The following is a 27,970-nucleotide window of genomic DNA, read 5'->3' as shown; positions in this document are numbered from 1 at the left end:
GTGGGGTCCATCCTGCCCTTCCTAGGCCCCCCACTTGTCTGTTCATCCTCTGTTTTCAGGGCCTCAGAGAGTGCCCGGAACGCCTGGGGGTGGAGTAGGACCAGTCTGCCCATTGCGGCCAAGAGGGTGGCCTGCAGGGCCATTGTCCATGATTTGCAGCTAATGGGAACAACAGAGCCCCAATTTCCAGGGCTGGCAGGGCCTGGTGACACAGGGGTAAGAGTCATGCTGTTACCATTACCAATAATCGCTGGGTCATGAGGGACCCCAGCAGGGCACACTGTCCCCTCACTGCCTGGACGCCTGGCTGAGACCAAGAAAAATCCAAAAAGAGGGTAGAGGAAACAGGCATTTACTGAGCACCTGCTGGGTCCCGGGACTGTGCTCAGGGCTGAAATGCACCCCCTCATTCCAGCCCCCCGCCCAGTGCTTTTGTTAATATTCCCCAGTTTACAAATAGAGGAACTGGGCTCAGAAAGGTTGAGTGACTTCCCAAAGGTGACACAGCTGGCGGGGGGCAGCTGGGGTGTGGTTTCAAGCCTAGGTAGCTTTGAAATCTGTGTTTTTCACAGCAAAACAAGAGAGAAGGAAAAATTGAAGGAGGGAGAAAGAGAGGGTGTATACAAGGAAGGGAGAGAGAGAGAATAAAGAGAGGAGAGAATGACAGGGTGAGAGAGAGACAGGAAGAAAGAAACACTTGTGGAGAGACACAGATACAGGGATTAGATGGAAGAGGCCGGAGACAGAAGAAAGGAAGAGAGGGCTGAAAAAGAAGTAAAGAGAAAAGCATCAGAAAGAGGAACAAGTAAAGAGATGGTAAAAAATAACACAACAGAAAAAAGAAGGAAGGTCGCTGAGGTGCAGGAGCCCTGGCGGTCAACTGGGGCTCCCCTTCTGCTGGCCCCACCTCCTGTCCTAAGCCCGGGGAAAGGCTTTTTTGTCTCTAGGGGTTCCTGCCCTGTAAACAGGGCCTGGTGGCAGGCAAGCCCTCAACTTAGACTTGGGTCACTGCAGGGCAGGCCCTTGCCCCTCAGCCTCCCAGAAATGTGAGGAGCCCCAGCTCTGTCTCCATCCTTTGGGGCACCCAGGACTCTACACACACCTCAGAAGGAAGGGTCTCATACCCTGTTAATGGGTTGAATTGTATCCCCCAAAAATATGTGTTGTAAATCCTAACCTCTATGTCTGGGGTAAGCCCTGGTTGCGCAGTGGTTAAGAGCTTGGCAGCTAATGAAAAGGTCAGCAGTTTGAATCTACCAGCTGTTCCTTGGAAACACTACGGGGCAGTTCTACTCTGTCTTATAGGGTTGCTATGAGTCAGAATGGACTCAATGGCAACGGGTTTGGTTTTTTGGTTTACGTCTGTGGTTGAAACCCCATTTGCGAATGGGTTGTCTGTTACGTTAATGAGGCAGGATTACTGTAGGATTTATCTTGAGTCAATCTCTTTTGAGATAAAAAAGAGATTAAACAAGCAGAGCAGAGATGGGGAAAGAGAGGTGCCAAGTCACAAGAAGATGGCCCAGGAGCAGAAGCTCAGAAAAGACAAGGACCTTCCCCCAGACCTGACGGAGAGAAAAAGGCTTCCTTCTAGAGCTGGCACCCTGGATTCAACTTCTAGCCTCCTAAACTGTGAGAAAAGAAATTTGTTTGTTCAGGCCACCCACTTGTGGTACTTCTGTTACAGCAGCACTAGGTAACTAAGACAGGCCCCTCCCCTGTTTCCCAAGTTCGAGCCTCTATCTTCTCTGCCTCAGGATTTGGGCTATACCCCAGCACCACCTGGTGCCAGCACTTACCCAATACTATTTCTTTTTTTTTTTTTTTAACCTAAAACAATTTATTTTTATAAAGGAAATGTCATATTATTGTGAATGGAAAACAGTTTCACTTTCCACAAACAGAAAAAACGAACTATAAAAATAACAATAGCACTAAATTCTGGTTAGGGGACACCAGGTGCTATTGGGCATATGGGCTGTGAGGCAGAGGCATGTCCCTTTTTGTCAAACAGGGAGATGAGCAAATGTTGAAGGGGTTAAAGAATCCTAGGACGGGACTGTAGGCAGAGGGATGGAATGACAGTGGAAAATGGAACAACTGCTCAGCAAGGGATTCATGTTCTTTACTGCAGTGGCACATGGTCACCGAGTCAGGCTGGAAATACTGATCCAGGGCAAACCTCAGAGGGGAAACCAAGGCCAGAGGGGCACCATGGCTGTGGGAAGTCCCACACAGACCCTGTGGCAGAGTCAGACCTGGGACCTGGTGTCCTCTCTGTCCCCTCTCCTGGATCTGAGGGCACGCAGTGCCAGTGGTCTGGGTGCCTGGCTGAGTGGGCGGGCTCACCAGTGGCCTCGTCCAGGCCTTCCTCGGTGACATGGTTGTTCTGGCTGACCCACTCGCCATTGCACTTGAAGTAGATCTGTGTGGCGGGGAAGGCGCGGCAGCGCAGCTCCACGGGCTTGTTCTTCACGATGTAGGCGTCCTGCGGCTCCTGAAGGAAGTGGGGCAGGGGCTCGGCCGGTGCTGATGGGAAGGAGTCCGGGAGCACCTCGCTGCCAGAATCAGCACCTGTGGAAGATAAGGGCTCTGTGAGGGCTGCTGGGGGCCCACTGCAGAGGGGTACAGGGGGTATGGGGCAGGCCTGCAGTGATGCTCTCTGTGACCTGGCGAGGCCTGGCACTCCCGGGCCTCAGCCCGCCTCCTGCCCTGCTTTAAGAGGCTGGGAGAGGGCTTGAGGAGCTAGCCTCAGCTCTATGATGTAAAGACCTAACTTCTTTACAGATGTAGACGTTAGGTCAGCCCAGAGAGGTGAGGCCATCTATCAGAGCAAGGATACTCCCTCAGCCCTCCCCAAAGCCCCCTGTCCTGGCCCTGCCCTTGCCCAGCCTTGCTCTAGTTTCCCGTGGTGATGCCAGGGTGCTGGTAGGCTGGAAACAGGGCTGAGTACGGAACTCAAATCAGGCCAGCTCTACCCCGAAGCCACAGCTGCCCTTTGCAGCCCCAGCCAGCCAGGTGGACAGACAGGGTGCCTCTTCCCACCTTGGCCAAATCCACACCCTCCATACCAGATGTGAGGAACTTCACAGGCTAGGAACACAGGAAGGCTCTGCCCTGAGGCAATCCCCTCCCCCACCCCCTCCTTTAAAAATAATCAAAACCCAAAGAAATGAATATATAGGGTTATTTCGAGGAGTTAATCTGTAAGCATGCAGGGAGATCATTTTGTTTCTAAAAACAAGTGGCTCAGAGTAAGCTAGTTACAATTATTAAAAAAAAAAAATAAACCTTTGAATTAGCTCAAAACAATAATACAATACTTAATTGCTCTATGATTTGTAAATTGGGGGAATGCGCAAACCCCTGCAAGAAGATAAAAAAAACACTCCTGATGACTGGAAAAAATTTTTTTCTTTTTTAAATTGTGCTTTAAGTGAACGTTTACAGCTCAAGTTAGTTTCCCATACAAAAACTGATATCCACATTGTTAGGTGACCCTAGTTGCTCTCTCCCTAATGTGACAGCACACTCCCCCTTTCCACCCCGCATTTCCCATGTCCATTCAGCCAGCTCCTGCCCCTTTCTGCCTTCTCATCTCGCCTCCAGACAGGAGCTGCCCATTTAGTCTCACGTATCTAACTTGAACTAAGAAGCACACTCTTCACGAGTATCGTTTTATGTCTTATAAAAATAGTCCAGTCTAATCTTTGTCTAAACAGTTGGCTTTGGGAATGGTTTTAGTTCTGGGTGAACAGAGAGTCTGGGTGCCATGTCTTCCGGGGTTCCTTCTCAACAACTGGAGATTTTACAGAAACTTAAATTGGACAGTGGAGTCCCCATGTGGTGCAAATAGTTAAGCACTTGACCAGTAGCTGAAAGGCTGGCAGTCTGAACCCACCCAGAGGGTCCTCAGAAGACAAGCCTCGTGATCTGCTTCTGAATGGTCACAACCAAGAAAAACCCTACGGAGCAGTTCTACTCTGCACACATGGCGTCGCCAGGAGTCGGAATCTACTTCATGGCGACTACCAACAACGACGACAAATATAGTATTTAAGTTTCCATGGTGACAAAGTACTCAAAGGTTCTCAAGTAACATTAAAAAAGTATCTCTGGAAAATTTGGCCTTTTACATATTTGTACCTATGAGACCTCTAGAAATAAAAATTAAAGCAGCACACGGTCTTTCGCGTTAAATCACAAGGTAATGAGTTTGTTATTGACTACCTTTTCTGAGCTGGAAAAGGCAAATGGACAATATTGTTGAGTAGCCTGCATTTCCTGGTGAAAAAACAAGTCAATAATTTTGCAGTTTGGGTCAGGCTTTTCCGCTTAATTTTGAGCTTCTGGGAAAGAGAAACCCTTTGAACTCAAAGTAAGATGTCTGCTTTTAAATTTTTTGACACCCCATGAGGGAGTCAGATGGAAACCAGGGTCTGCAGGCCTCCCTGGAAAGAACACCCCGCAGGAGGTGAGGCAAACAGGAAGGGAGAGGGTCAGCCTCATCAGTGCCAAGGGGAGGGAACCCAGGCCAGGCCAGGCTGCACAATCCACTTAGGAAAATTGACTTTCCAAAGCCAAACTATGGGGCAGCCAGGGACAAACAGGCTCATCCTCCTCTGCTAACTGCTCCAGAGGAAACAAGGAATTAAGCTGCGGGTGTGAGGTCGCTGGCCCAGCCCTTCCTGCCAGCCTCAGCCCTGTCACCGCCCCTATCGCCACCCCCATGCCCCAGAACCTCAGCCAGGGCTCGGGTCCCAGAAGTCCTACGTGGCAGCTGGCATCCTGCACTATTCCCCAGGTCAGAGGCCACAGTGGGGCACGCTTGGCCCTTGGGAATGTCCCTATGGGCAGAGAGGCCAGGGGAGCACGGTTTTCCCAGAGCAGAATGAACAAACATGCCTAACATGCCTGAGTCACGCACCAGGTTTTCTCTTTGCTGACGAGGAGCCCCTCCTGAGACTTGGATGTTGGGAGTACTGAGACCAAGCCTGGTCCTCATCGGCCCTGGGCTCTGGGTGGCGGAGCGCCACCTGGAGAAGCCAAGGTAAAGCCAGCAGGATGGAGTGTGGATCTACCTCCAGCCTGCACAGCCGTGGGACCCTTAATTCCGAGAGCCCTTTTCTCCAAGCCTTGAAGCTTCGTCTTGGAAGAGGGCAGGAAATGGCCACTTTCCCCCCGCTTTCTGACCTGTTTTGAGGACTGTGTGAGATAAACATGCAAGGGTCTCTAGGACACAACCAGGCACATCGTAGGTACATTTTGCTGCATCAAAATAACAACCAATGCTTACCTAAAATTAGCTGCTGTGTTTTCAATACTTAGCTAACTTATCTAATTCTTGCAACAATCCTATAAGGTAATGTTATATTACTGTCCCCATTTTATAGATGCGGAAACTGAGGCTCAGAGAGGTTAAGCAGCTTGCCCAACATCACACGGTTAGCAAGAGGCAGAGCCAAGATTTGAACCCAAGAAACAGATTTCAAAGTTTGGGATGTTGCCCAGGACTCCAAACTTCCTGATACCCCATGATACTCTAGGTGTCGCAACACCTGACAATCTTAATAGCACCATGGCACTGGCTATGACTTCAGTTTACAGGGGCTTTCTCACAGGGCTAGCAGGGCTGGACCAACCTTCTCGTTTCAAAGCTGAAGACCATCCAGATGGGACAAGTGACTTGTCCAAGGCCACCTAGTGATTGGGCAGCCAAGTCTGGCATAGCACTGAGGGTTCCTGAGGTCGAGCTGGGGCTCCCTACATCCCCTTCCCTGACCGTCAGGGAGACACCCTCTCTGTAGCTAAACTGGCAGGCCCCTAGGGCCTGGGAGCTTGGGTAGTTGGCGGGGACTTGATCCCAACCCAGAGGGTTGGACACTGGTCTCCCAGTGGCCTGAGAGGTGGTCACTGTGCCCACACTAAGATGGCACTGTGGCCTCCTCGCCACAATGGGCAGCTCTGGGGAGAGCAGGGTGGGGCCAGGAGGGCATCTGGGCAGCAGGCAAAACAGAACCCAGTGCCGTCGAGTTGATTTCAACTCCTAGCGACCCTATAGGACAGAGTAGAACTGCCCCATAGAGTTTCCAAGGAGCGCCTGGTGGATTCCAACTGCCGACCTTTTGGTTAGCAGCCATAGCACTTAACAAATACACCACCAGGGTTTCCCTGGACAGCACAGAGCTGGCCAAACTCCATGCCTACCTCCCCACCACTAGTATCTCATCTCACAGGGAGGTAAGGCAGAATTTCAGCTTTAGACTCAGACACCCTTGGGCGCTGGCCTCAGGTACCTCACACCTGTGAAACAGAGGCAAAGGGCCTCCCCCCGGGGTAGTGGCCATGAGACAAGGGTGCAGCCTATCCAGGTACAAGACGCATGCGCCCTCCTGCCTTCTAACCGCACCACCCCCAGCCCCCAGGTGAAGCTGCCGTGAGTCTCTGCGGCAATGGAGGCTGTATTTATGACTGTTTTATAACCCTAATGCGGCTCATTTATAAAGCAGGCACAGATGCGACGGGGGAAAGCAAACACTAGACATCCATTAGTGCAGCAGGGCGTGCTTCTGGCAGCCCCACAGCCCCGCCCTCACGCCACACCCCTCCTCTTCGTCAGCCTGGGCAGGAACACGCCTGCGGCCCTGCAGGGCCTCCTTGTCGGGGCTGGGCTGGTTGGCTTGCTGTCGCTGTTGCCCCCTTGCCAGCGTCCCCACGCCCTGGGCATTCTGGAGGCAGATGCTCCCAGGAGACGAGGAAGAACTGATGGCAGACCTGAGACCCTCCCTCCCTCCAGGGACCACAGCACAGACTCTGGCTGGCTGACACGCAGTAGGTGCTCAATAAATGGAAATTAAAGCAGCGTGTAGGGGGTGCCAGGGAGTGTACAGAAGCTGAATAGGGCCCCCTGCCCTAGCTACTTGGTCACTCCCCAGCTTCTCAGTCCTGGTTTAGGCCCCATGGTGGAGGGAGACTTGACAGGTGTCCCTGAAGAGAGCCAGCTGAGCCAGGGCCTGTGGGCGCCAGCTTGGAGAGAGAAGAATAAGGGAGACCATGGTTCCTGGGTGTTAACCCTGCCAGGCATCATTCAGAGGGTGCTTCATATTAACATTTGAGACAGAGGTTCCCAAACTTTTTTGGTCCTTTGTGTCTCAGTGAAGGGGTCCTGGAGGTGCGATGGTTAAAGTGCTTGGCTGCTAAACAAAAGGTCACAGGTTGGAGCCCATCAGTGGTTCCACAGGAGAAAAGACCTGGCGATCTGCTCCTGTAACAGCCTAGGAAATAGGAAACCCTATGTATGGGGCAGTTCTACTCTGTACTGTAGGGTCACTATCAGTTGGAATGGACTTGATGGCACATAACAACAGTGTCTCGGTAATTTTTTCTCGGCGCCCCAAGGCCAAAACAAATACCTCATGGTTCTGTTTATTAAGTAGTTATGTCTAAACAACTTAGTAGGTATTTATATCCTTGTATATCCTAACAACCTACTAACCAAAAAAAAGCCCAAACCCAAACCCATTGCTGTCGAGTCGATTTCAACTCATTGTGACCAGCCGTTTGAAAAAAATAAATATAAATTAAAAGAAAAAATATTTTAATTTCATTCTTAACTAGCCATAATTACTTACTAATGGGATGTGTGTACGTGTTGGGCACTGTTCCACATTGTTTGTTTCACAGTATGTGCAAATGCCAAAAACCCAGCTTTGCAAAGACGTGGCGTCGTCTAAAGAAAACAGCACGAAGTAATGTTGAAACTGAGCTATCTTGAGCTAGTAGTTTCTGTGTTAACTGAGAGCCATCCAATATTGCCACATTTCCCTTGAAAGTAAAAAATATCCTGCAGCACCTTTAAGTTTGCTGCAACATGCTGGGGTGCCTTGGCACACAGTTTGGGAACCTCAGCCCTATGAGTTAGGTACTATTATCATCCTCATTCTACAGATGAGGAAACTGAGACTGAGAAAGGTTAAGTAGTTTGCACAAAGCTATAAAACGAGTAAGTAGCAGAGCTGGGGAGCAAATCCAGGTATTCTGATACCTGAATCTGCCTTCTGGAGTCTCTGCTAAGCTGGGAAATGGCACTTATGTCTACTACGTGCCAAGTGCTTCAAGGATTTCACCTCATTTACTCCCCTAACTTCCAAGGTGGGGACTACCTTTCTATTCAGCAGGTGAAGACATGATAGGGGGCATCGAGGGACTTGACTAGGATCACTTGGTCAGTTGGAGAAAGCTGGGCTTTGAGCCATGTCTGTCTGCTGCTTTCAACTCAGTCCCTGTCTCCTTTGCTTTGATATGGCTCTCCCTACTGGCTCCATCATCACAGAGGAGAATAAATCACAGAAGAGAATGAAATAGCGGAGACAGGGTTCCCCTGGGAGAACTTGCCTCTGGCAGACTGGATCTGGATTTCCGTAGATTTCCCATAGAATGTGTTTTTTGTAACAGTAGAATTCACTTGGGCCTACTGTTGCAAAAATGCACTGCATCTTTAAATAAAGCCTTATACAAGAGTGGTCTAGGTATCCCGAGATGAAAGTATAAAAGAGGACAATTCGTGCACAGATGTAACCAAAAGATAGTCAAAAGCAGGACAGGAAAAGAAAAGCTACTTAAGTCAGGAGTCCTGTTTTTTTCTTCCTTTTTAATCCCAGCTGAGGACTGACAATGCTAGGTGGCCTTCTCTCTTAGGCCTCTAATCCCCATATGTAAAATAAGGATGCCGGCTGAGTCCATCTCTCAAGCTCCACTCTGGTTCTAACACTGAGGTTTCAGGACACTTTATGGGGAATCTGGTAAGGTATGAAAGTGCTGTGTTGGGTACAGTTTTTTTTTCACAAAGTAAATTTGCTTTACATGGGGTCCCTTTCTTGCCATTGCTATTTCTGCCTTAAAAACCCAGCACACTCCGTGGTCCTAAGGCAGAGTGTGGGTAGAGCCCAGGGAAGGAGGAGAGTAACCATTTGCTTCTGGGATTTCCCAACCATGCCCCATGCCTACCCACCCAGGCCTGCGATCAAAATGACCCCTGTCACCTAAAGCCTCTGGATGGGACCTTCTGTGCTGCCATTAAAACTCTCACATCTAATTTACCTTTTCCCTGCCTGTATGGTGTCTCTTGTCAGCTATTCTGTTATCTCACCCAGACACAGACTGGAGGGTTGGAGGTCACTTAAAGGGCATCTCATCCAACATCCCCCAACAACTCATCCAGCCTTCACTCACATACCTCCAGGGATGGGGAACTCACCACTGCCCTTCTCCATCAGGTTTTCCTTTGGACAGACCTAACAGAAAATCTTCCTTCCTTTCAGCTGCAATGTGCTCTCTGAGGTTTCAGTCACTGCTATAATTCTAACACCAAACAAGTGCACTTTCTCTTCCCTGTGACAGCTCTGCAGTCTCTGGAGGCCGCTGCCTGCCCTCCCAGGCCTTCTTTCTTTTAAATACCCTCGACAAGACACAGTTTTGCACCCTCTCGTCCATCCTGGCTTCCTTATGGGCGAGCTCCATTTTGTTCACAGTCTACTTTAAGTGCAGGAGGTGAGGTGAGCAGGGCTGGGTTGTGGGCACCACCACTTCTGGGAAATTTATTTTGAGTCAGGCAATTCAAAGGCTCCTTAGCAATTTTGGTGGCTGCTTCTAGAAAGCAGGGAGCACACCACGCCCTTCCTTGTGTCTCCCGGAGTCCAAGACACAGGGCACCTGTCCTCTGAGAGCGGAGAGGAGCTTGCAGGGCAGGGGGAGGAGCCTGAGCCACCTCCACCCCACCTATGAAAAAAACCCTAGTTGCTATGGGGTTGATTCCGACTCGTGGTGACCGCACGTGTGTAAGAGTAGAACTGAGCTCCACAGGGTTATCACTGGCTGATTTTTCTTCTGAGGTGCCTCTGACTGGACTCGAACCACCGAACTTTTGGCTAGTACCCAAACACCTAACCATTTCAGCCACCCTGGGATTCCTCTCTACCCCACAGCAGGATGTTATCAGTTCGGAGGCTTCTTTCCAGGGCTGAGTCTGGGGCCCACAGGCTTGTTTAAGAGGTGCTAGAGTCCATAACCCTCAAATAAACAGGAGCAGGAATGAGGGGCTTGGAGGTGAAGGCAGCGGTTTCAGGACCAACGTGAATAAGCTGTTGTCCTGAGCTGCCCGAAATGAAGTGGATGGGAGGTTGTAACTGGCTGCTGGGGAACCCAGAGAGGTTTTGCTCCCCTTACCGTGACTTTACCGTGACCCTGAGGCTGGGGCCCGGGCTGGATGGGTGGATAGCAGGCCTAGTTCAAGGGCTCACTGTGGACCATGAGACCTTAAGAAGGCCGCTTTACCTCTCAGGGCCTCAGTTTCCCCATCTAAAAAAAAAGGGGGGTAATCGATGCTGCCCTGTCAACCTGGAGGCGTTGTTGTGAAGGTCAAATGTGAAATGGATGTAAAGGCGTTTTATTAACTGGCCAGTGCTGTGCCCGGGGAAAGGCCTGGCAGCAACTCTGGCCCCTTGCACTGAGCAGGGACTTGTTCTCAGGCTAAACTGTGTGTAGGGAGCCCTGAAGCCCCACACTGGCATGTTCCTCAGCCTACTGACACCTGAGCCCCAGCCGGTTCAGAAAGTTGATGCCCAGAAGGGCCTGGAGCTCTGCATTCCAGCGACTCAGAGAGGGAAAGTGACTCCTGCAACATCACATAATGAGTGAACAGCCAGAGCCCAGTCTCTGATTCAGGGCCCAGAGGTACAGCACAGCCCTGGCAGGGCTATGGGTGAAGGCTCACGGTTCCACCCATCTCAGCCAGGTCCCCTCTGGTAACCGTGTTACCCAGGGCAGGGGCCTCAGCATGCGGCTTCAGTAGTTTGGTAGCAGAGTCTTGAGCAACCCCGATTCTGGCTTTTATCCGCAGGTGGGTGACAAGGCCAGGCACAAGGGTGGGGGGGCATCTGGAGCTGAGCAGGGTGTGTGTTGCCAGGGCTGGTTGGTGAGAGGTGATGCCTACATGGAGGGGTAAGACTGGAGGGGAGAGGGAGAGCCTGCAGGAGGGGAGGTGGAGAGAAGTACCCCATGCTGGGGACATTCATCATCAGCAATCACAGTCTTTTCTCGAGTCCCTGGACACCGGCTAATTCCCGCCAGACTTGGCCTCCCACTGCATGGAAAATCTCTTCCATTCACCACTGGCTAACATGCCCAGTGGGGAGTGGGGAGGGTTGGGGGAGAGGGGCCAGTTTATTATTATGTTTTAAAAATACACAAACCCCACATGGACGGACCCCTCCCTGGACACAAAGACCTTCCTCCATCTGGCCCTGGCGCCTGGTGGCTTGGGGGGGTTCAGGCTGGGGCCCCCCTCAGAGGCAGTTACAATGGCTGTTACTGATGACAAATGGGGGCTGGCGGGCTTGGGGGACATCAAGTTATTCCTAACAAAGGAGGCCCCTTGCACAGCCCCTTTCCCATACCCTCTGCAGACCTGCCGGTGCCCATGACATCACTTCCTGTACTGGCCACAGGAAGTGGCCTCATCAAGACGGCCAGCTGGGGTAGGAGCTTGTATCCTGAAGGGGGCATCCTGTGAAACCACTCCCCTGGAAGGGCTCTGGGGGCAACCAGAAGAGCTGTTGGGAGGAGGCCCCAGGGCAGGCACAGATGCCTTGGAGGGAGCCCAGGCCCTATTTTATAGGGGGCCACACTACCCACAAAGTAAGTAGGGACATTACAGTTGCTGATTCATTGGTCATCCCCTAGACTCACAGTGGCATCGGGGATAGGGCCTAGGGAGGCTGCATGCCACACCACAGGCCCAAGCTCTCCTCCAGACCCTTCCTCAGGCCACGGGGCCCCTTGCTGGGCCTAGGTCTCTCTAGGGCTAATGTTTGGTTCCTCTTCTTAGTCCCAGGCCTGGGAAGGTAACTGTGCCTGGAGGCCCCAGCCCTGAAGAGGGGGGCGTTCAGTTTCCCTTTCCTCTTCCTTTCAGGTAGCTCAGAACCCTCTCGTCCCTCTCACTTCAACCACAGCCACTCTCATGTATCCAAACCCGTTGCCATCGACTCACAGTGACCCTATAGGACACAGCAGAACTGCCCCATAGGGTTTCCAAGGCTCTCGTCTTTATGGAAGCTGACTGCCACATCCTTCTCCTCTGGTGCAGCTTGTGGGTTCGAACCACTGGCCTTTCTGTCAGCAGCTGAGCACTTAATCACTGCACCACCAGGGCACCAGATAATTAAAAACCTGCATGTTTTTAATGTGATAACACATGATCATAAATACAACAGCTGCCAAGTAGGTGTTCCATTTCACAGATGAGAAAACTGAGGCTTAGAGCCGTGAAAGGCTACGCCTACGGTTACAGCTACTGACAGATCCAAAGCTCTTGCTATTAAACCACAAAGCCTCTCCTTTGACCCACAATAATTCTGAGGGGTCAGAGGCTGGCAGCTTTTTTTTTTTTTTTCCCAACTTTGCAGATGGGCAAATGGAGTCATTTGAGAGTTCACTAGCTTGCTGGAGGGGAAAGGGTCTCGGCTTCCTAACCCCAGTACCTGGCCTCCATTCCTGTGCAGGCCTGACCTTCCTGAGCCCTGGACTTGTTCGGAGATGTCCCAGCAAACAGAGATGACATTACCCCGCCTAGGCTGGGGGGGGCCTGATGCCAGCCTGGCATGGCCCCCAGGACATCACACACAGACGCACACGCTCACACCAACAGGACCACGCACACTCTGCCCGAGCCATGAGAGTCTGCCCTGGGCATCCTGAGAGCCCCAAGCACCTGCTCTTTTATTTGACAGCCTCTACCGCATCCAGAGTTGGGATGGGCTGGTTCTGAGTTGCCATTTCAGACTCCGCTACATACCTACTTGCTCAGCCTCCTGGTACCTCCTTCTCCTCTCCCACAGCCAGCCCATGACACTGGAAGGCCCCGAAGCCTTCTGGCCCCCGATGCCACCGGATAGATCTTCCAGACGTGCCTCAACCACACGGCTGCCCACCACCTCCACCACAACATGTCTGCTGCAAGCCCCATGTCTCCTGCCCAGACCCTCCTCATGGGCTCCCCACTTCCCCTCTTGCCCCCTCAAATTCACTCTCCTCAAAGCAGTGGGAGCAATCTGTTAAAATAGGAATCACTCCTCTGCTTACACCCCCCGGAGGCTTCCCTTCGCACATGGAATACAGTCCGAACTTGCCCTGAATTCTAAACGTCAGATGCTTGTCCATCGTTCACTGTGTCTGAGTTACCTTTTTTCTGTCTCTTGAAGATACCTTGCTTATTCTCCCAACAGGGCCTTTGCTATTTCCTCCTTCTGGAATGCTCCCCCGTCCCCAGGTCCCCAGATATCCTAACTCTGTCATTGTGATCTCAGCTTAAATGCCACCTATCCAGTGAGGCCTGCCTGACCACCCAATGTAAATTTGTTATCCTCTACCTCCAGGCCATCCTGTTTTTGTCTTTGACAGTGCTTGACTCTCTCTGGAATTACATTGTTGATGTATTTGTTTGATTGCTTGCTGTCTATCTCTGGACAGGTCTGCTATCCTTGAGGGCCTGAAAATCCCATCTGCTTGTATACCTGGGCCCCCTGTGGATGCAGAACTTCCTCCAGCAGTGCCACCCAGTCCCTCTGGAAATAGGTGCGGGTGGAGGGGAGGGGAACAGCCAGAGATGGTGGGCACAGGTTGGGCTGAGCTGGTCCCCTTTGGGAACCCCATCCTGTAGGATGTCACCAGCTGATGGAACCTCTAAAACACCAGGTGCCTTTGCGTCGACCCTGACTCATGGCAAACCCATGTGTGTCAGAGTTGAACTGTGCTCCAAAGGGTTTTAAATGGCTGATTTTTTGGAAGTAGTTGCCAGGCCTTTCTTTCAAGGTACCTCTGGGTGGACTTGAACCTTTTGGTTAGCAGCTGAGTACATTAACAGTTTGTACCACCCAGGGCCTCTTGATGAAACCTCAGAAACCATCGAATCACTACTCTCCAAGACGGAGACCAGAGAAGGTGTGGCCTGGCCTCAGGTCACACAGCATCTGAGCCCAAAGCCAGAAATAGAAACTGGGGACTAGCCACCCAAGGAGTGACTTCATTGAAATAAATCCTCCTTTTCCTTCTAGTGAAGACACTTCTTTTGGACTTTTCTGATGACAAAGAAGAATACCTGTGCATTGTGAACAATTTTGAAAAAAACAAAGAAGAAAATAAGAATCACCCCATTCCCACCCCAGTTTACCAGAATTAACACTGGATGTGGGTCCTCTCTGACTTTTTTAGACACACAAGTACTTTATTACTTAGACAGCGTCTTGCCAGATACAGTTTTGTGGCCAATGTTTTCCTTTAAAAGCTGTTAAGTGAGGACAAACCACAAGCAAAATGCACCAGGCATCTCTCTCGTGCAACATGGTCACACGCATCAGACAGCACGGGCCAGCTAAGCCGGCTGCTCCTGGCACCGTGTCCAGGTCATCGGAGGCGCCCGAGATGCAGAGCTGGTGCCTGGAGCTGGCTTGGGAAATGACATCAGGCTGGCTCGGCACCTCTGGCACCGGGCAGGAAGATGCCCAGTGTCCTCTCCCTTTCTCTCGGAAAAGTCAAAACGTTCCCGGGTACAGCCTCTGGCACAGGGGCTACCTGGCTAACCAAACAGGTCGTGGTTACGTCCCTGCTGCCTTTACAGGCCAGGTGTCCCCGCTCCACCCCGCAAAGCCCAGGGTCAGGCTTGCTCTCAGAGGCCTCGAGGAACAAATGTCCCATCTTCCTCAGCACCATGCTCTGCAATTGAACAACCCTTCCTTCCAGAGGACCAGTGGGGAGACAACTGCCAAACACACTGCAAAACGGAAAACCGGCTGCAATCCTTGCCCACTGCCATCAGCACAGCCCGGGCCAGGCCCTGCCTTGGTGCTGGCTATAGGCCACCTAGCAGTCACCAGCAGGCACTCAGCCCAGGGCCTGGCCAGGCTGGGCTGCAGGGGCCCACAGACCTTGAGTCCAACCCCTTTGCTTCCTTCCAGATAGGGACCCTAGGCCAGAGAGGGGCGATGACCTGTCCAAGGGCATAGAGCCAATCATGGCTGCAGTGCCCCTAGTGTGTTGACATTGTGTTGGCATAAAGGGAACCACTGCAGGGAGAGAAAAAGGGGTACCTGGACTCTGGACTTGGCCAATCTGTGAAATGGAGCATGGGGAGAGAGGAGAACAAATGGGCAGAGATGGAGTCATGGGAAGAGGGAGGAGAAAGGGCTCCTGAGAGCTCCCGGCAGTGGTGGGTGAATGGAAGATACCAAAAAAACCAAACCCAGTAACGTCGAGTTGATTCCGACTCATAGTGACCCTATAAGACAGAGTAGAACTGCCCCATAGAGTTTCCAAGGAGCGCCTGGCGGATTTGAACTGGCGACCCTTTGGTTAGCAGCCATAGCACTTAACCACTATGCCACCAGGGTGAGTGGAAGGGCCCTTGCAACTGAGTAGGGGCATCTCCTTGGACTTTCTGAGCCTGGAATCCACTCAGGTGCCTGCTCAGTCCCTGGGGATGAGGGAGAAAGGCGGCCACCTGTGATCTTCATCCATATTCCTGCTCTGCCACTGTCCACAAGGCAGAACTGGGGCTAAGGTTCTGTGGGCCCCAGGGAGGGCAGGCCTTGTAGACTCAGGCTCTCAGGAACACTCTGGGGATCAGAGATGGTGAGTAACTTGCCTCAGGTCACACAGTAGGTTGGAGGCAAAACTAAGACCAGAATGTGGGCATCCTGGCACTCAGCCCAGTACTCTTGACCTGGCCTCTCTTTGCCCCAGTGGTGGGGAAAACTGGCCCTGGGCTGGGGTAGACAGCTGAGTTCTCAGCTGTGGAATAAGGGGAGATAGGTGGCAATGACCAAGGTTGAGGCCTACATGGCTACTCTGGTGCACCACAGGGAGGTGGGGACTCAACCCCATTCATTCATTCATTTGTTCCTTCCTCATCCATTCATTCATCAAACATCTGAGTGCCTCCTCTTGACCAGGTAGGGCCTAGATAAAGAGTAACGAATAAGCTTCAGTCCCACCAATGGGAGGCTCACAGCAAAGGTTCAAGGTTAACACGCCAGACATCTTGACTCACCCACTCCTGCTCAATCTACCTCGGCCTAGCCTCAGAGTGATGGAATGCTGATAACCACTGCCTGGTGAACCTCCATCAGTGCAGAAATCAATCTATAGCTTCGTTTGTAGCTTTCTCCTCCTCGGTCAAGGAGCCAGCTCACCTCCTCCAGGGAGCAGGCTTTGACTACTACCACCCTAACTACTGTAGGGATTCCTCATTCTCCAGGGTCCCATAACCCCACATATTTCTTGGTTGAAATATACTGACAATGTTACTGACTCGTAAGATGACCTTGGGAAAGCCACTTCTCTCTGGGTCTCAATCTTCCCTTCCGGGAAATGAGGCCAATTTTACTTGCTTTGCCTCCTAGGTTGTTGGGAACATCAAGGTCATAACTGTGAAGCTAATTTGCCAGCTGGGCAGGCTTGGGGTCTTGTTAATTTTTAGCATTGCTTTTCATAATAAGTAATGGTGGGCATGCCTTCTTGGCGCTCCCAGGGGTACTGGTTGACATACCAATAGCTCCAGAGTTTTCTTCCACAATCACAGTGGCAGCCAGGCATCCCATTTCCCACCCCACACCCTGCCCCAGCAGCTGCACCTGCCCCAGCCTCCCCGCTGCTGCCCTGGCCCACTCTGATGACACGGAGCTGCAAAAGGCTGATGCAAGCTAGAAGGAGGGACTGAAACAGACTCGCATGGGGCCGGATGGCGCTCCATCACCAGCCCCCGGGGACGCCGTGCCTGCTCCCGCCTGCTTGTTTGCACCTGCTGATGTAATCACTGGGCCACCTTGGCTCAGGGCTAGGAGCCAGAGGAAGGGTGCAAGGGCAGGGGGCCAGGAGGCTGGGCAGATGTGGGCCAGGAGGCTGGGCAGATGTGGGCCAGGAGAGGGTTCTCCTGTAGAGAGGAGCGGCTGGCTCCCAGGGAGGCTGGAGGGGAAGCAAGAGCCTGAAAAGCTGCAGGAGGTTATGGGAAGAGCAGGCACTCCAGAGCCGGCAGAATCTGGATTCAAACCCCAGTTCTGCTACTGTGTCACTTCAGGAGAGCATCCCATGTCTCTGAGCCTGTTTCCTCCTCACAGCTGCAAAGACCTCATGAAATGACATAGGTATGGTGCCCAGCCCAGAGCCTGGCACATAATAGGCACTCAGTGGGTGTCAGTTCCCTTCCAGAGATTCCCCAAGGAGAGATAAGGTCTGGACACATGGCTCAGTGGAAGGAAAACCCCAGAACAGTCCCAGCCAGCCACCAGCTCAGAGGGTAACTCTGGGCCAGCTCCCTCATCTCCTTAGGCCTCAGTTTGTTTATCTGTAGAATGGGCAAGACATCCGCTGTGCCCCACTGCCAGATAGTTGTGGGGGCCAGAGGCGTAGAAGTATAACATGACACCAAAGTGTGTAGGCAGCTCAGGGAACCTGGGGACAGCAGGCAGGGGGTGCCTCACCAGAGGCCTGGGGCCCCCAGAGGCTGAGTGGGCCCTGCCCAAGCCCAGTCCTGAGCAGCCGCCAGGAAGAGGGGGCCTGTCAGCTGCTGCTCTCTGCCTGGCCTGGCCCCAGGAGCCGCTGCTCACTGCTCAGAGAGGAAGGCTCAGAAGAGGAGCACATTGCTCTCTGGAGGCCTCTGAAGAGCCATCAAAAACATGCAAGTGGAGAGGGGGAGGGCAAAGGCAGACTCCTGGAAAGGGCCCGGGCCCCTGCATGCAGTCATGTGCCCAGGGTTTGGGGACCGCCACCCTGTGGTCCCATCTCCAGACTGTAATTTTCAAAGGACTAACCTTTGTTCTTTTCCTGAGAAAGGGGAGGAGAAGGAGCCTGACTTAGTTCCTGCATCTCTGGCCTTCCTGGAAGTTCCTTCGGCTCCAGGAAGATAGGGAGGCTCCGTTGGAAGGGACAGGCCAGATAATGAGGAGATGTCCATCTCAACCATCCCAGCCCCTCAGCCTGGGGTGGGAGTGGGGTTACCTTCCCTAACTGGCCCGCAGTTCCACCAGGTGGCTCTAAAGGAGGGTCTTCACTCCGTCTGGGGTTCATGGGCTTCCCTGCCCACAAAGATCCACCTTTCCCATTAGTACTGCCTTCACTCCTAGCAGGTAACTTAGTTAACTGGCAACAGCTACCATTTATAAGCACTAAGTAGTCCCAGACACTGTGCCAGGAACCTGGCATACATACATTAATTAATTTCATCCTCCCAAAAGGCTCTTGTTATCATTTCCAGTTTGCAGATGAGGCAACTGAGGCACAGGGAGGTTAAGCAACTTGCCTGAAGTAACACAGAGGCAGGGTTGTCAGCATTTGAATCAGAGTCTCCCCGACTCAAAGCCCTTGCCTGTGGTCCTCAAACTGTAGCAGGCACTAGAATCCCCTGGAGGGGTTGTGAAAACCCAGTGTGCTCATTCCCCTCCCCTCGCAGGAGGTGTGGGATGGGGACCGAGAACATGCATTTCTAGCAAGTTCCCAGGTGCTGACACTGGTCCACTGCTCTACGTTCTCTTGCCTCCGAACAGATACAGAAAACACTTACAGCATGTAAGTGTGCTTAACATGTGTCAGCGCCCTTTCTCTAAGCACGTCTATGATTCAGCTGGGGACTTCTCAAAAGGAACGAAAGGAATGATATGGTAGCATGGGGCCAAGAGCTTTAGCTACCTAAGCCTGAATCGGGAGCCAGTATGCGGGTAACAGCCAGTATGCGGGTAACAGCGATAACGATGGCCATCACCTGCGTTCTTGTTACCTCTCAGGAAAATTACTATCCTCTCTGGGCCCCAGTTTCCTTATCTGCAATCTAGGCATATTAGTAACATTTATAGTAAGGATTAAGCCCATTACACACACTAAAGAGCTTGGAGAGATGTGTGGCACATTGAAAAGGCTTAATAAATATAAGCTACATGACTATCAATGTTATTACCACTCTTAATGTCTACATCAGCTATATTATCTAATTTAATCTTCACAACAACCCCGTGGGTTTGGTAACAACATCCACTTCCACTGTTTGGTTAAAGTCACCCAGGGGTATAAGTAACTTGCCTAACGCCACACAGTTACCAAGTGGCAGAGGAGGGTGTCTAAGCCGGGTCTGCTACCCCAGAGGGAGCGACTGTCCTCTATGAGGAAAGAGATGGTTGCTTCTGCCCTTCCCCCAGAAAAAGATGGGGAGTTATTTTCTCATGTTTCCTGTAATTCCTTCCAGACCCCCAGGCTTAGTCCAGAGTATAATAAATGTCACTGGTGAAGGGGAGACTGTCTCAAATGGGGAACCCAGAGGCTGTATTAGCCACTGTCACTCGGGGAGCATGGGCAGCCAGACTTGCTCCCTCTGTCCGTCTGTCCTTGACCTGACCGGGCACCCACGAGGCTCGAGGGCTGGCTCTGTGTTGGCTGGTCTGGCCCAGCTCCTGGGAAAGGGGACAGTCACTTGCTTCTTCTGAGCTCCCCTGCCCCCAAGTCTCCTGAGATCCCCCAGCTCCAAACAATAGAGGCCTCAGGTTGCCCTTGATGTAAAGGTTTGGCAGGTGGCTAATTTTAGCTGAGAAATACTCATTTTCCCAGCCGCCGCCATTGCCGCACTCCGTGCTGGACAAATGGCCTCAGTTTTCCTCCCCGATTGTTCACGGCTGGGGGCTGGGGGTTGACTCCAGCTGAGGACAATTCCCTTTGTGTCTGCTTCCGGGCGGCTCTTAATAACTCAGCAAAGGGGACAGGACAGCCTGGAGCTCTCGGTCTGCTGCACCAGCCTCCACCCCCTGCCCCAGCTGCACAGCCCCCTTGCTCCACACAGGCAGGGGTGTCCCGAAAAGTGGCATTTGAATAGGACTTCGGGGCCACAGTCTCCTCATATCCTCAGGGGTACAGCCAGAGAGGGAGGGTTTGTGACCTTGAAGGGGCCTCTCTGTGGGAAGGCAAGGCCCAGCAAGGGTGTGACTGGTGTAAGGTCACACAGCACTCAGTGGCAGAACTGAGTCTGCAGTGTACGTCTCCAGACTCCCAGTCCAGTGTTCCTTCCAATACATGCAGGAGAAACCCCGCTACTGTCTGCTGCTTCCACCCTGGGTGGGGCCGCTGCCGAGTGTCAGGTGCTCAGACTGCAAGCCCCCCATTCTCTTGGCCTCTAGTGGAGTCACCTGGAATGCTGCCCCCTCCCACCATTACCTGGTTAATTCTGCTCCTTCTTCAGGTCTCCCCTTAGAGGTCACTTCCTCACAGAGTCCTGCCCTGACTGTGCTCCTCCCAACTAAACCAGGGGCCCTGGTTCTTCTGGTATTTTTCCTTATTGCTCTCATCACCTTTGTAAGCTACATACTCATTTGTGTATTTCCTTGTTCAATGCCTGTATCCCAGCCAGGCCCCGGGACACTACAGGACAGATGCATGGTGACAGTCACGATATTAACCAAAAGAAGCCCTGGTGGTGCAATGGTTAACCGCTCGACTGCTAACCGAAAGGCCGGTGTTTGGAACCCACCAGTTGCTCTGCAGGAGAAAAGGTCTAGCAATCTGCTTCTGTAAAGATTAAACCCCCTGCTGTTGAGTTGGTTCCCACTCACAATGACCCTATAGGACGGAGCAGAACTGCCCCACAGAGTTTCTGAGGCTGGGAAGCCCTGGTGGCGTAGTAGGTAAGTGCTACGGCTGTTAACCAAAAGGTCAGCAGTTCGAATCCACCAGGCACTCAACGGCAATGGGTAATCTTTACAGAAGCAGACAGTCACATCTTTCTCCCACAGAGCTGCTGGTGGGTTAGAACTGCCAATCTTTCGGTTAGCAGCCGAGCACTTAACCACTCTGCTACCAGGGCTCCTCCCATAAAGATTACAGCCTAGAAACCTATGGGGCAGTTCCACTCTGTCATATAAGATCATTAGGAGTTGGAATCAACTTGATGCACACACACACACAACAACATGGGCGCTGAACAAACCGAGGGACCCATGGGGCAGGGTTGTGGAGCCCCTGCTGGACTGGGGAAGTACTGGGGCGACCCGGACAGTGCGAAAGTTTAGACATTTTACCCGGCACAGTGGCCTTCCTGGTGCACTGAGTGCCATCCTGGGTTGGATGGCATGTGTTTGCTCACTGCTATACCTCCGGTGCCAGGCAGGCACACGGTAGATAAATGATTCTTGTATGAATGGGTGTACCTACTGGGCTCCTCTGAGTCCTTTTCTCCCTGAAGAAGAGGCCTCAGTTTCATTCACACCCCACCCTTCCCACAGATGGTTCTGGGAACAGGAGAAATGAGGCAGCTTGGGGAAGCGGCCCTACCCCGGAGGCTGGTATACGGCCTCGTCACCCCCAGCTCTGCCCCTGGCCCTCAAGCCGGCTCAGGGTCCCTCCCAGCCTCCACAGGCCTCCTCCCTGGTCCCCCACTGCTCCAGCCAGGACCCAGCATGCTATAATTAGAGTCCTCCTTCCAGGCTTGTAATGAGGGGGTGTCCAGTGCCAGCTGTAATTACAGCCTGGTGAAAACGAACAGGAGCCGCCTCCAAGCCAAATTACAAAGTCTGTAGCCGGACTCCCTCCGCTCTGCTCCCTTTTTATGGGGCTGGTTAGAGGGAGGGACTGGGAAGTTTATGGAAAAGCCGGCTAGGGCTGGGGCTGCGGTCTTGGGGGAGAGCTGAGAGCTGACAGTCTGGGTCTGTGTTGCTTTGAAACTGTCCTCCCACCACCCCTTCCCACCCCCGTCAAAATTCCCACCCAAAGACGAGGTCAGGGATGGGCAAAGAAGCCAAGGGAGGTTTCTCTTTCATCCTGATACTCAGAGTCCCCAGCCGGGCACTGAGCCCTCTGGGCCTGGCCTGGGGTCACTGCTTTGCATGCAGCTGTGTTTAACGGACACAGCAGCCCTGTGTGGTATGGTCACCATTGTCCCTATCGGACTAACTGAGGCTCAGAGCTTAAATAACTTGCCTGAATCACAGCCAGTAAGAGGCAGATCCAGGGCTCGAGGCAGGGCCCATGTTAGGGTAGATTGTGGAGGGCAGGTACACTCCATCTTGTGCCTTTCACTGCCCTGGACACACAGCAGGGCACAGAGAAGGGCTCAGTTAATCCCAAGAATTATATAGTTTGCAAGTTCAGGTCCAGCTGAGTCCTTCTGTCCATTTTGGAGACAAAGAAATTGAGGCTCAGATTTCAACTGGTATCTCAGGATCCCCAGAGACAGAGCCAGGATGTGGGAGGCCTTTTCCACATCAGCCTCAGCCCTGTTGGCCTCAGAATCTCAGAGTGTGACACTGTACAAGAGCTTTAGAGAAAATCTAGTCTACGAGCAAACAGGCCACCTGACTCATCCTGAGGCTGTGGCAGACATCACTAATCAATCACAGCACATCTGGACAGGGCCTCAGACTTTTTCTCAGCACAGGACTGCACTTAGCTACTACCGATCAAGTGATGAGGCAGATTTTTCATCTTCCCCTAGCTAATTAACGGAGCCCTGGTGGCCCAGTAGTTAAGCGCTCAAATGCTAACCAAAAGGTTGGTGGTTTGAAGTTACCCAGCTGCTCCACTGGAGAAAGATGTGGCAGTCAGCTTCCATAAAGATTACAGTCCTGGAAACTCTATGGGCAGTTCTACTGTGTCCTATAGGGTCGCTATGAGTCATAATCAACTTGATGGCAAAGAGTTTGCTGGTTTGTTTGCTTGGTGTCTGATTAACTCCCACACACTCTCACTTAACCCAAGGAGAGTTGGGATGACTTGCCTCAATAACTGAGTGGCCCTTACTCCTCTGTATACTGCCGACCTGCCACTCACAGTGCACCCCAGCTAGCCCTATCCACTCTGGGCTTCCTTGGTGGGAGACTCAAGGCCATCCCCAGGCCCTCAATACTGAGCCAGCTGGCAGTTCAGTAAGGGACTGCGGAGACACAGCCTTGCTCACCAGCTGAGATGCCCTGCATCCATGGCTCTGAGCTGCCCACTTGCCCCTTCTTGGGCCTCTTGGCTGGACTCTCCTCCCTGCCCGAAAACCTGGCTCCAGCTACCCACTGCCCACTCACCACAATTGGCCTGTGGTGACTCAGTCTTAGTGTTACCTCCTCCTCCTCCCTGATTTCTGCCCCTGGCGTCCCCCTGGCTCTAACAAGCCTCTTCAATAATGCCTTTGATCCCAGCTCTCAAGGCACTTTAACAAGGACGCGTGCTGCCTTTAGTAAGGGGTGTGGGTTAAGGGCAAGAGGTGGGTCCAGGAGGACAGTCATGATGATGGTGGGCACAGTCCTGCGGTCCCCCACTCTCACTTCATTCCCTAGCCCCACTCAGGCCATCCCAGACCTGGAGGAGCAAAGGTCCCCGGCCTAGGGGCCCATCCAGGGCAGGCACAGACATCTCGGAGAGCTCTGGGAGGTGCCTGCCTCACCCAGCAGCTCTGGGCCTGGACTAGAGGGCATTTTCAAAAGGACACTTTAATTAGGAAACAGGGCAGCCAGCCAGCAGGATCATGGGCCACACCCGGTGCCAGAGGCCTCTCTGAAGCCAAGCCCAGCCCACCCCTCTTACCTCTGCCTGCAGCCACCTCCTCCCGGGGTTAAGAGGAGGGGGTCCCAGAGCACCCCTGTGTGCCTCCCCCCAGAGTGGGTCCCCTGGAGAGGAACACAGTCTTCTCAGGTGTGGTTTCCCAAGCTGGGCTTGGATCTCAGGCATGGAAATAGGGGAGCTGAAGACAGCTGGCAAAAGCAGGGAATCCGCCCTCTGGGCAGGAGGTGCAGAGCAGTGGGTATACCCCTATGCTGGGCCATGCAAGGGGCCTGACCCTGTGTGTCCTCCTCACCCTCCACTGGAAGGGACAAGGACAAAGGTCCTGCCTGTTAATTGGGTTGTTTGTCTCCTAGAGGCTCCGGCTCGAGTGCAAACTGTATTGTCCCGAGTTGTCCCCAGCAGACGGTGTCCCCCCACATCCAAGATGGGCCAACTTTGAGCTGCCTGGGGCTCTGGTCAAGCTTGGAAAGGGGCCAGGGTCCACTGCCTTGGGCTGAGCTTGGCTGGGGCTAAGACGCTATGTTCTACTCCCCCTCCCTGTATGACCCCGGGCAAGTCACAAGGCTCCTCTGTGCCCTACCTTCCTCCTCTGTAAAATGGGAGAGCCGCACTGATCTCCCAGAACCGTTGTTAAGGTAAACAGAGTCAGGTATGTGAAAGTAATAAGAACAGGCCTGGCTGGGGAGCCCAGAAAACCCACGCCCATATGCTAAGTGGCTGTGTGACCCTGGATAAGCCACTTCACTTCTCTGAGCCCCAGCTTTTCATCTTCAGATGGGATGAACAGCACATTCTTCTCATGGATGTGAAAGCGCTTTATAAACTGTAAAGAGCTGTCCTGGTCTAAGATTAACCTAACCCACTGCCATCGAGTTGATTCTGACTCACAGCGGCCCTACAGGACAGGATAGAACTGGCCCATAGCGTTTCCAAGGAGCACCTGTTGGATTCGAACTGCTGACCTCTTGGTTAGCAGCTGTAGCACTTAACCACTACGCCACCAGCGTTTCCAGTCTAAGATTAGTCATTATTTTATTTCCAACGAACAGCTATACTCAACCTGCCCACAAGGTGAGGCTGGGCCATTTCTACCCCAGCATACCCTGGGGACTCCTTTTCCCAAAGAACAAAGCATCCAAAGGCCTTCTTCCTTTTCCCTACCCAGGAGGCAGGTGGCAGATAACAAGGGAGAGGCTGAGAGTCAGGATGGGCTGCCCATGTGGGGCCAGGTGAGCCCGATGTCCCCAGAGACACCTAGGCAATGCTGAGGTGGGGTGGCAAGATGGGTATGGGAGGGAGCCAGCCAGGCAAAGCCTTATGTCTGAGAAGGGCTACTTGGGATGCCCCAAACCATGTGACCTTGGACAAGTTCCTTCCCTTCCTCTAAAAGGATGCTCCCCAGAACATGGTTTTGAACCAGTTCATGTCGACCCCCTGCTGACAATTTACCTTCCCACTTCAGATATACTGAATCAGAATCTACCTTTTTAACAAGGTGATTCTTATGCATAAGAATAATAATCTTATGATTACTATGCATAATAAGAATCACCTGGGTGTCTTGTTAAGCTGTATATCTGGGGCGGAAAGGCAAATTCTCAGCTGGGTCAAGCCAGAAAGAACCAGTTTGAAGCCCTGCTCCCAGGACATGCTTGCTGTGCTGTTCTCCAGCCCTTGGGCGTGGAGGGCCCTAGGGAAGGTACCAGGCAAGGGAGCTGGCCCCTCCACACAGCTCAAGAAAAATTCAGGCTTCCTGGAAACGCTGCAGGGCTGGGCTTAGAAGAGCAAAGAGTGGCCTGTGGACCCTCAAGACCACCAGGGCTTCACCCCATGGTTCCCCAATCTGCAAGTCCTCCCCTTCCTGTCCTGGGTTTGGCCAGCAGGTGGGCAGAGACAAGCATGGGGCAATGTACAGATTCCACCAGCCTGGGCAAAGAGGCGGAAGCCCTACCCCTGCCCTGCCTTGACCAGGGCTGAGAGCAAACCACGTCTCCCTGGGAGGGTTCTTGCTCTCAGTGGAAACCCTCAGGATAGAATCTCAGCACCAACAGCTGGAGGGTTTTAGGCAAGTGATTTTTGCCTCCCCAAGCCTCAGTTTCTTCACCTGTAAAATGGAGATGTTAAAAGTCCCTAGCCCAGAGAATAACTGGGAGAAACAAGGGTGATCATGTGTGGAATATTTAGTCCAAGGCCCGGCACAAAGTAAGCCTCAAAAACAGTTCCCAGTTAAACTGTCCCTGGGCACATTGCTTCAAGTCTCTGGGCCTCTGCGTTCTCATCTGTAAAGTGGGTATCTGAACATTGTGCACCTCCGAGGTAGCACATATACAAAAGGGCTTCAGCACAGGCCTGGTGCACGTAGGCACTCTGGGTGTTTGCGGAAGCTGCTGAGGCCCGGTGACCTGGCAGGGTTCCCTGCACACCTGGCCACAGCCTGCCCCAGTTCCCAGGGACAGGACCAAGCCTTGTCTCTCCTTGCAACAGGCTCTGGTTGTCTTCTGGCTTGTCTTGTTGGTCAGGCCCCAGATGGCTGCTGGGCCCTGGCCAGGGGCAACCCCTTCCAAACCCACGCAGCACCTCTGCGCAGCACCTGCTCACCACACAGCCCGGGTGACTTCTGCCTTCAAGGCCTTCCTGCCAGGGACTGGGGAGGGGAGCCGGGAGCCTGCCCATTTCACAGACGGAACACATCACTGAGGCACAGGCCACCTATATGACTGGCCTGGGTGGGTCTGGAGGGAAAGGGGGCCAAGAGAGGCGCCAGGGTCCCTTAGGCACCTGAACTGTCTATGGAATCCCTTAGGCTTCCTCTTAGCCCAAACTTGCATAGTCACCACCCTGTTGGTACCTCCTACCTACCTGTGGAGGTGGGCATATGGTCCCCATTTAACTGCTGAGGAAGCAGAAGATTGGGAGAGGTGAGTGGCTGGCCTGGCTCACATGCTGAGCTGGTGGAGGAGCTGGGGTTGGTGCGTAGCACTCCCCTCTTCCCACACGAGGCCGGGCACACTGGCAGGCTGATGCCAGTGGGGAGGAAAACAGCGAGATTTGGAGGTGATGCTGACTCTCCCTCGCTTGGCCTTCAGTGCCTGGCAGAGCCCTCAGGAAGCACCTGCTGATGAGCAGAAGCAGCCCATTGGGGTGGTGGGCTTCCAGGCCCCCCAATACCCCTGCCTCTTGCCGAGATGGTCTACCCTGGCTGCTGGATGCCTTTTCCTGGGTCCTGCTATTGGACCGTCCCAATTTCCCTCCTTAGCAAGCTTCCTTAAACCCCTCACTCCTCGTCCTCTCCAGCGCCACACTCCCATCATGGCCTCCCACTCTCTCTGCCCTCTTCATGGTCTGTCTTCATCCCACTATGCTCCACTCTGGCCTGAGTGTGCCTGTGAAGTCATAGGGATGCAGGTGATCTGGCTCTCACCTCAGCTCAATAACTGTCATGCTGTGTGACCTTGGGCAAGTCCCTGACCGTCTCTGGGCCCCTGCTTTCCCTTCTGTCATTGAGGGGTCAGGCAAGAAGTACTGATGTTCTATGAATATTAAAAACCACACAGCCCATGCACAGGCTATTGTGCTGGCAGGCACCTGGACAGTGAGTTCTGGCTCGCCTCTCGCTTCCCACCGGGGCCCTGGAGTCGCCGGTATCAGGACTGGGCTGCCAGGCAGTGCCACCTTCCACACCCTGAGTCCCTGCCTGGGCTCCGTCTGTTCTCTCAGTGCCTCCCGGGCCTCTGGCTCTGGCCTCTCCCAGCTCTCTCTGTTTCCTAACCCATCCTCGGCCTGAGGCAATGGTGGTTGCCCCTGTCACTGGAGCAGCTCCTGGCAGAATTATTTCCCTCCACGCTGTGCTTCCATTAGTCAGTAAGTACATTGGGCCGGCAGGGCACTGGGAGATGAGGCGGCCATAAATCACCTAGGCTGTTTCTCCTAGCCCTGCTGCTGACAGCCTGGGGGGTCTGTGAGGAGTCGCTGGCTCAGCTCTGTCTCCCTTCCTGAAGGAGCTGGGGCCAGGCAGGGAGTGGGCGTGTGATGGACAGTGACAGGGGTGGGGCAGGCATACAACCACTCACGCCATCACCTGTGGGGTATGACATCACAGCAGAGCGTTCCAGCTTCTTATGCAGTGTCACCTGGTGGCTACTAAAGGAAGGGGGCATGCAGGGATACTGGCAAGTCATTGAGACTCAGAGCCTCAGTTTCGTTATCTGTAAAATGGGGTAATCATACCAAGCCCACAGAGTTCATATGAGGATTACCTGAGACACCTCTCCCACATGCCTTCCACACACACTCACGCTCACACACACAAAGTCGCCCAGTGCAGGGCCTACCGCAGTGTATGACTCAATAACTAATCGCTTCCCTTCCCGCTGTGGGGGCTCGGAGCGGGAAGCAGCGA

General features: G+C 53.0%; 1 protein-coding gene across 2 annotated transcripts in view; it reads right to left on the bottom strand.

The window, feature by feature from the left end:
* UNC5B (unc-5 netrin receptor B) overlaps positions 1-27,970 on the bottom strand; it is a 98,389-nt gene that overhangs the window by 24,079 nt on the left and 46,340 nt on the right. For both annotated transcript variants that reach the window (XM_064269672.1, XM_064269671.1), the window contains exon 2: positions 2,350-2,574. In XM_064269672.1, the coding sequence (XP_064125742.1) occupies positions 2,350-2,574 (225 nt within the window). The remainder of the gene's footprint in view (positions 1-2,349; positions 2,575-27,970) is intronic.

This window comes from Loxodonta africana, chromosome 16 (genome assembly GCF_030014295.1).
Source record: "Loxodonta africana isolate mLoxAfr1 chromosome 16, mLoxAfr1.hap2, whole genome shotgun sequence".
NCBI lineage: Eukaryota > Metazoa > Chordata > Mammalia > Proboscidea > Elephantidae > Loxodonta > Loxodonta africana.
The sequence above is the reverse complement of the archived record's forward strand: the minus strand, read 5'-3'. Positions and strand labels throughout refer to the sequence as shown.